Below are 9,151 nucleotides of genomic sequence, written 5' to 3'. Positions count from 1 at the left end.
AAAAAAAAAAAAAAAGATGCTCCCTTTTATTTCAAAAAAAAAAAAAAAAAAAAAAAAATGTTTTTGTGATTAATAATTTTTCAAACAAATTTCAATTTTAATTAAAAAATTCTTACAATATCAGATATAGACGGCAAATTAAATGTACGATAATGTTCTTGATGTACTTTTTTAAAAAAATAATCAAATGTCATTCTTGTGCAGATTGAAATGATTAATTCTAATCAGAATTTCAAGTAGATTGTATTCATTGATCTTATAACTTAGAAAGTTTAGACGAAATTGAAAAAAATGGCTGTTTCAATAATCGAATTAATTGAAAAATTTACGTTTATATTAGTTGAAGATATCAAATACTCCTTCTATGTCCCGCAGACATCACTGACCTTAGATTTAATCATCTACACATCAGTTCACCATTCTTAGCAATTAGCGAATTAGCAATAACTTCATACACTACGCAATTTTCACTTCGCTATTTGATTCACCTTTCGAAGGTGGATCAACGTCTTCCAGAAACGAAGATATTAACTTTGCCCAGAGGCAGCTCCTAGCCTTAAGTTCTCGTGTCGAATTGTAAATATAGCGAATAGTTTTTAAGTCCCTGTTTTTTCGTTGATAAGTTTAAGTAAAAAGATATAAAGAAACTTCTTGTTTTCCAATCAAAAGTTAAAAAATGTAAGAGTTAAAAATGACAATGGCTTGAAATCTTATAAGCATCAGCTTTTCTCAACTTTCCTTCCAATATATTTCAATAAATTTTATTTAATTTTAACTATCTTATTAATTATATTAGTGAATGCGAGAAGTGTGGCTTTTTATTCCATTTTAATAATTGAAAATTTGTATATTATATGTACATGAATACTATGATATTGCCGATATTAAACAGCCGATTTTACGATCAAAAACATATTGCTTCTAATATTTTCAATCTTTTAAACCATTTTAGAAAATATTAGAAACATATTTGTTATTATTACTTAATAATAATAATTTTAATATATCAAATATTTTTTGTCGCGAAAACGATGACACTTTTTGCTTTATTTTTAGCGGAGTATGTGTATTTGGATTATTCTGAATGTGTTAGTTAGTCTTACGATAGTATGCTCTGAGAGAAATGTAACCGAAAAAAAATATTAACGGCGTGCCTTTTTGACGGATTTTTTGGAAGTTGAAATATATTTGTAATATAGAAAATAATATAATTATGTAATGTAAATATAATATAATCCAGAAATGACGATCTTTTATGTACATACGTAAAATATTAATTATTTTCAGTGATTCAAATTAATAGCATTAGAAATTTTGAACTTGTTAGGTTAATGTGTGCCAAAATTTTATTTAAAATATTCTATGTAATATATACATATATGTGTATGCTTGTTTAATATATTTTGAAAATTGTTATCAATTTTTTGATCAATTAATATCTTATTCTCATGGAAATAAATAACTTATTCAATTTAAAATATTACATGAAACATACTTACGCTGGAATTACACATATATTTTACGTACGTATTTAGAAATGTCGTTTTCCGAAAGATATTGTTAGCATCGATATTTTAGATACATTTGTTTAATGCATTGATTTATCCACTACATTGCATCACAAGATATAAATAAGATGTTGTGGCTTGACTATAGTAACTAAGACACGAAACTAAGTAAGGCTATTAAAATTATTAGGACTCGTCAACATGACGATTTTACAAAGTTTGTAAACGTTATAATATTTGTAAAATATTATTGTTTGCTATATCGTGCATGTGAAGAATTTATATTTGTCATAAGTGATTTTAAAAAATCGACGCGATATACATTACATTGTAGATTTTTTGAAAATATGTTAGTGTCGAGATATATTTATATCTTTCGAGCGAATGTCAGATATTTTACTGATTGTTACCATGTCGCTTTCGAAAAAGAGTGAATATGCGTCGTTTTTAATTACATATATTTCTGATGTCGCATTTTTCGTGTTAATATACGGTAAAATATTTTTGCCGAGCAGTAGACTTCGTCTTTTGTAAATAAAGAGATATCAATATAGCAACGAATATGGAAAAATATTTATTTCATCGTTAAACATTACATTGGAAGATTACGGTATCTCTCTAATAAATATTCAATTCTAGTAAATCTTCTGATTAGATTGAATCTACCGAAAAAAATGATATTACGGTTATTTTCGGCTGCGAAAATTATATATATATATATATATTAAAGTAGTTTTAAACATTATATTATATATTATTGATTATACTTATTGTTAACGGTCAAAACTATAGGAAAATTATAGTAGAATAGACTTCTGTTTCTCAGAAATCAATTTTTTGTATATCGTATCACGCATCAAGATATTTTTAACAATAAGCTCCGAGGGAGGAAAATATTTTGGAGTCTCTTTTTTCTATTCTTTCGATTGCCTTTTGCTTCCATTTTATTTAAAAATATTAATATAATACATATAAAATAATTATGGTATCTCTCTTAGTTTGACCCTTCCCCTTCAACCTGTCCGGCATGAATGATCCTATTGGTAACTATTATCGTTTTCAGGTGAAGCAGGTTTGATCGCTTTGAGAGCGATTAAACCCAATTTGCCATGAATATATGTTCGACCAAAGATAGTTTTTGAGAGAATCTGATTAATATAAATATATAATACATTAATAATATAAAATACATCTCCCTTTTTGACTTTAAAGCACAAGATCCTCTGTCCTGATTGATCTATCAAACGCTTACTGGAAGTATTTTATTGATTAATCTAATAATTCAAGTATCTCTAACCCAAGACGGAGTATATAACGTCATTAATCGGTCTCAGAACTATCAAATTTGCTTTACTCGAAAACGCTATACGTAATTGTCGGCATAGCTTTCAGGTTCACTAGAGTACTCAAGCCTCCTCACCCGGCAAGTACTTTCGTTAAGGTGGTGATATTATCGAGGAGGAAAAATTTTTATTTTAAATTTCTTTTAATATAAGTTTTACAAATTTGTTAAATAAAAATATAATACACAAAGAATTATATCAAATGTATATAATATATAATTACAAAATATATAATGTATAATTACAAAATATATATATTAAAATTTTAAATAATATATTTTAGAAATTAGAATTTTTATTATATACATCTAATAACTTATTTAATATAGTAAAACATTTTTGGAAATAAAGTATATATTTATTTAAGTAAAAGAAAAATCAAAATTAACAAAATGTATTTATTTGATTGAAAAGAATTTTATTTTTAGTATATCAATATTCTTTTATTAGAAAAAAACAGACTTTCAGCTATGTCTTCCCTCTCTTTTTGCACTTTTGTTCCTTAGACTATGTGTTTCATGCTCGCATACAGAATCATGACGGAAGGCAGTGGCCGAGGGCGATATAGAGCAGTAGCGGCGGAGAATCCGCAATTATTCAATCGTGGTTCGTGGAGTCGCGCTTAACGTATTGCTCTTTCACCGTCGCTCAGACGTTTCATAGAGCGCGTAGAAGAAGTGCGCAATCATAATCTCGAAATCTCGAAATCTCAGTTTCGCGCGAGATCAGAGGAATCGAAACGACGCGCGTTTTTAATCTTATAAAGTGGTTTTAATTATTTTCATCGATCGTAATTTACCATCACCTTGCGTCTCTTGAAATGATTTGGCAAGCACGTTTGTGATACGTGATTCTTTACAAAAATTTTCTTTATCTATAAAATTTGTAAGACTGTGTGTTACAAATATGTTTGTGTTAGCCGTGAATTTCTGCAAGTATTTATGAAGAAAATTATAAATTTAATTATTTGACTTGTGCATAGATTGATTTTATGCAAATTTTTCTAATGATCTTAAAATCTTTAGAATACTAAATCTGTTCTAAATGCGGATTTAACACTTGTCATATTTCTATGAGATGTGAAAGAACTCCTACGCGACGAAAGACAATTGCGACCTATTAATCCTCTGTATCAGTTCACGATTTTTTTTATAAGTGCCTTTAATATTGAATTATTGAAAAATATCGAGTATCGAAAATATTAAAATGTTCATGGTGACATAAAATATAAAATTGAGCAAATGTGAATACCTGACTGGGATATTTTTATTTGTTAAAATAAATTTGAGAAACAATGGATACAACAGAAAATCGTCGATCATTCGACTTGGTTGATTCAATTGTGTTCATCGGTATGCTGAGCGTTTCTGCTCTCATAGGCATCTATCAGTGGTATGCGTCCAGGAAGAAGACAGACGCTGTGGGAGAGTATCTTGTAGGCGGCCAGAAGATGTCGATATTTCCGATAAGCATGTCATTGATAGCAAGGTAAAAATTTAATCCTAACTTATTTGAACTTTGACAAGTGTGTTTCAGTTTAACTCTTAAAAGTTGTAATAGTTCAGAGATCTAACAATATGTATATTTTTCATATGTCGTGAAATACATGATGTAGTTTTATTTATTCTTAGCTTTATAATAGAAAAATATAGAACATTGATAAAGGAACTGTGAACCGGAAATATATGGGACACATTAGATATATATAGGACGTTTGTCTCAATTGACTGTCAAGGCTCTCTAGTTGTAATTATTAATAGTCATAGGTGTCCACGTGTCGAGGTATTCAAATAAGAAAATTCGTTTGAAGAGCACCCCATCTTGGTTATACGCCATTAATGTTTTATTAATAGTAACTGCTATCTACAAATTTTTGTTTCAGATTTAAGTACATATTGTGTTACAATGATAAAACTGCAAAGTTGCATTTTTAAAGAATTATTATAACGTGTATATGATTTTCATTTTATGAGATGAGATATAAATTTACTTGGAGCAAATTGTAACTTTAAATTAATTTTTATATCATGTATAATATTGAAATTAAATTTTTATATAAAAATATAAAAAATTAGAATAAAATTAGTTTTGTCGTTAAATATCCAACTTATCGTCTTGCAAATCATTATGATCCATCAATGACATAAATATAAAAGTTAGTAGTAAAAGTTTCGATAATTCATTCATTTGTCACAGATTAGTTAGGAAATTAATGCGGCTTAAATTTACGTTGTACAAATGTTGCCATCATCACAAGCTAATTTAAGGAGCATCTTAAAATTGCAGTTACGTGTCGGGCATAGCGATGTTGGGACTGGCGGCAGAAATGTACGTTTACGGCACGCAATTATGGTGCGTTGTGATTGCGGACTCTTTTGTGTCCTTTACGATGGCGGTCGTATATCTGCCGGTTTTCTATGGACTCCGAATAACATCATCTTACGAGGTAACATCGCATCATTGGGTCTATATAACAATAATCGTGAGCCTTGGTAATTCTCTACATTTTCGCAGTATCTAGAGTTGAGGTTCAATCGAGTGGTCAGGCTCATGGGATCTGTTATTTTCATTATCAAGATGGTGAGCTAAATTTATTAAATAAATAAGAGAAAAAATATTTGAATATTTTTAATTCCGAAAAATTTTATAATTTTTGCAAATTTGCCTTTTTAAAACTTGTTTCTTCGAACACATAAAAAGAATCCTTGCCAAATTCGTTTGTTAAAACAGCCAAAATTTCTTTTAGACAATATGTCTTTAATATATAACAAATCTCTATTATACTGAGAATTCATCAAAGTGTTAAACTTGGTAAGCGTCAATCCCTTGTGCAATTCAACACGTCTAATAATCCTGCGCTTGTAGCTGCTTTATATACCACTGGTGATATACGTGCCGGCGCTAGCCTTCAATCAGGCAACCGGAATGGATCTTTACACGATCGCGTTGGTGGTCTGCGCCGTATGCATTTTCTACACAACATTAGTAAGAACATCGCTCATAAATTCAAATATCCAAATCGTTTTTTATTTGAAGAGATATCTCAAACTTTTCAACTTGTATTGCTGAATATGTGATAGCTTGAGTTGGAGTTTTATTTGCGTGCTATATAAGAGAGATACAAGAGGTTGTCAAAAATCAAATATCTTTAATAAAAATTACACGGAAAAAAATGCTGTTGCTTCAATTAAAGTCTACGTCACGGGCTGCCACAAACATACATAGTTCATTCAATGATATTTTTATTGGACCAAATATCTGGATAATTGTTTTAATAATCCAGATATTTGGTTCAATAAAAATATCATTGAATGAACTATGTATGTTTGTGGCAGCCCGTGACGTAGACTTTAATTGAAGCAACAGCATTTTTTTCCGTGTAATTTTTATTAAAGATATTTGATTTTTGACAACCTCTTGTATCTCTCTTATATAGCACGCAAATAAAACTCCAACTCAAGCTATCACATATTCAGCAATACAAGTTGAAAAGTTTGAGATATCTCTTCAAATAAAAAACGATTTGGATATTTGAATTTATGAGCGATGTTCTTACTAATGTTGTGTAGAAAATGCATACGGCGCAGACCACCAACGCGATCGTGTAAAGATCCATTCCGGTTGCCTGATTGAAGGCTAGCGCCGGCACGTATATCACCAGTGGTATATAAAGCAGCTACAAGCGCAGGATTATTAGACGTGTTGAATTGCACAAGGGATTGACGCTTACCAAGTTTAACACTTTGATGAATTCTCAGTATAATAGAGATTTGTTATATATTAAAGACATATTGTCTAAAAGAAATTTTGGCTGTTTTAACAAACGAATTTGGCAAGGATTCTTTTTATGTGTTCGAAGAAACAAGTTTTAAAAAGGCAAATTTGCAAAAATTATAAAATTTTTCGGAATTAAAAATATTCAAATATTTTTTCTCTTATTTATTTAATAAATTTAGCTCACCATCTTGATAATGAAAATAACAGATCCCATGAGCCTGACCACTCGATTGAACCTCAACTCTAGATACTGCGAAAATGTAGAGAATTACCAAGGCTCACGATTATTGTTATATAGACCCAATGATGCGATGTTACCTCGTAAGATGATGTTATTCGGAGTCCATAGAAAACCGGCAGATATACGACCGCCATCGTAAAGGACACAAAAGAGTCCGCAATCACAACGCACCATAATTGCGTGCCGTAAACGTACATTTCTGCCGCCAGTCCCAACATCGCTATGCCCGACACGTAACTGCAATTTTAAGATGCTCCTTAAATTAGCTTGTGATGATGGCAACATTTGTACAACGTAAATTTAAGCCGCATTAATTTCCTAACTAATCTGTGACAAATGAATGAATTATCGAAACTTTTACTACTAACTTTTATATTTATGTCATTGATGGATCATAATGATTTGCAAGACGATAAGTTAGATATTTAACGACAAAACTAATTTTATTCTAATTTTTTATATTTTTATATAAAAATTTAATTTCAATATTATACATGATATAAAAATTAATTTAAAGTTACAATTTGCTCCAAGTAAATTTATATCTCATCTCATAAAATGAAAATCATATACACGTTATAATAATTCTTTAAAAATGCAACTTTGCAGTTTTATCATTGTAACACAATATGTACTTAAATCTGAAACAAAAATTTGTAGATAGCAGTTACTATTAATAAAACATTAATGGCGTATAACCAAGATGGGGTGCTCTTCAAACGAATTTTCTTATTTGAATACCTCGACACGTGGACACCTATGACTATTAATAATTACAACTAGAGAGCCTTGACAGTCAATTGAGACAAACGTCCTATATATATCTAATGTGTCCCATATATTTCCGGTTCACAGTTCCTTTATCAATGTTCTATATTTTTCTATTATAAAGCTAAGAATAAATAAAACTACATCATGTATTTCACGACATATGAAAAATATACATATTGTTAGATCTCTGAACTATTACAACTTTTAAGAGTTAAACTGAAACACACTTGTCAAAGTTCAAATAAGTTAGGATTAAATTTTTACCTTGCTATCAATGACATGCTTATCGGAAATATCGACATCTTCTGGCCGCCTACAAGATACTCTCCCACAGCGTCTGTCTTCTTCCTGGACGCATACCACTGATAGATGCCTATGAGAGCAGAAACGCTCAGCATACCGATGAACACAATTGAATCAACCAAGTCGAATGATCGACGATTTTCTGTTGTATCCATTGTTTCTCAAATTTATTTTAACAAATAAAAATATCCCAGTCAGGTATTCACATTTGCTCAATTTTATATTTTATGCCACCATGAACATTTTAATATTTTCGATACTCGATATTTTTCAATAATTCAATATTAAAGGCACTTATAAAAAAAATCGTGAACTGATACAGAGGATTAATAGGTCGCAATTGTCTTTCGTCGCGTAGGAGTTCTTTCACATCTCATAGAAATATGACAAGTGTTAAATCCGCATTTAGAACAGATTTAGTATTCTAAAGATTTTAAGATCATTAGAAAAATTTGCATAAAATCAATCTATGCACAAGTCAAATAATTAAATTTATAATTTTCTTCATAAATACTTGCAGAAATTCACGGCTAACACAAACATATTTGTAACACACAGTCTTACAAATTTTATAGATAAAGAAAATTTTTGTAAAGAATCACGTATCACAAACGTGCTTGCCAAATCATTTCAAGAGACGCAAGGTGATGGTAAATTACGATCGATGAAAATAATTAAAACCACTTTATAAGATTAAAAACGCGCGTCGTTTCGATTCCTCTGATCTCGCGCGAAACTGAGATTTCGAGATTTCGAGATTATGATTGCGCACTTCTTCTACGCGCTCTATGAAACGTCTGAGCGACGGTGAAAGAGCAATACGTTAAGCGCGACTCCACGAACCACGATTGAATAATTGCGGATTCTCCGCCGCTACTGCTCTATATCGCCCTCGGCCACTGCCTTCCGTCATGATTCTGTATGCGAGCATGAAACACATAGTCTAAGGAACAAAAGTGCAAAAAGAGAGGGAAGACATAGCTGAAAGTCTGTTTTTTTCTAATAAAAGAATATTGATATACTAAAAATAAAATTCTTTTCAATCAAATAAATACATTTTGTTAATTTTGATTTTTCTTTTACTTAAATAAATATATACTTTATTTCCAAAAATGTTTTACTATATTAAATAAGTTATTAGATGTATATAATAAAAATTCTAATTTCTAAAATATATTATTTAAAATTTTAATATAAAGAAACATATA

General features: G+C 29.9%; 2 protein-coding genes across 2 annotated transcripts in view; one reads left to right on the top strand and one right to left on the bottom strand.

Moving 5' to 3' along the window:
• Positions 1-3,457: 3,457 nt before the first annotated feature.
• The window catches only part of LOC115242722 (sodium-coupled monocarboxylate transporter 1-like), a 10,956-nt gene continuing 5,262 nt past the window's right edge, over positions 3,458-9,151 (top strand). The window contains exons 1-4 of the mRNA XM_029819237.1: positions 3,458-4,339; positions 5,138-5,297; positions 5,366-5,431; positions 5,717-5,836. Coding sequence (XP_029675097.1) covers positions 4,146-4,339; positions 5,138-5,297; positions 5,366-5,431; positions 5,717-5,836 — 540 coding nt within the window. The 5' untranslated portion in view covers positions 3,458-4,145. The remainder of the gene's footprint in view (positions 4,340-5,137; positions 5,298-5,365; positions 5,432-5,716; positions 5,837-9,151) is intronic.
• LOC115242724 (sodium-coupled monocarboxylate transporter 1-like) lies at positions 6,309-8,791 on the bottom strand. The gene is made up of 4 exons (XM_029819239.1): positions 7,905-8,791; positions 6,947-7,106; positions 6,813-6,878; positions 6,309-6,527 (listed from the first exon to the last, which is right to left on the bottom strand). The coding sequence occupies exons 1-4, from the start codon at positions 8,096-8,098 to the stop codon at positions 6,324-6,326; spliced, it is 624 nt and encodes a 207-aa protein (XP_029675099.1). The 5' UTR covers positions 8,099-8,791; the 3' UTR covers positions 6,309-6,323.

This window comes from Formica exsecta, unplaced genomic scaffold (assembly GCF_003651465.1).
Source record: "Formica exsecta isolate Colony F162 unplaced genomic scaffold, ASM365146v1 scaffold62, whole genome shotgun sequence".
NCBI lineage: Eukaryota > Metazoa > Arthropoda > Insecta > Hymenoptera > Formicidae > Formica > Formica exsecta.
Note: the sequence above shows the minus strand (reverse complement) of the source record. Positions and strands in the feature narration are given on the sequence as shown.

Coding starts and splice junctions, on each gene's coding strand:
- LOC115242724 (XM_029819239.1), bottom strand. CDS start 8,098: ATGGATACAACAGAAAATCGTCGATCATTCGACTTGGTTGATTCAATT. Junction 6,879..6,946: donor GAATAACATCATCTTACGAG/GTAACATCGCAT, acceptor ACATTTTCGCAG/TATCTAGAGTTGAGGTTCAA. Junction 6,528..6,812: donor TTATTTTCATTATCAAGATG/GTGAGCTAAATT, acceptor CTGCGCTTGTAG/CTGCTTTATATACCACTGGT.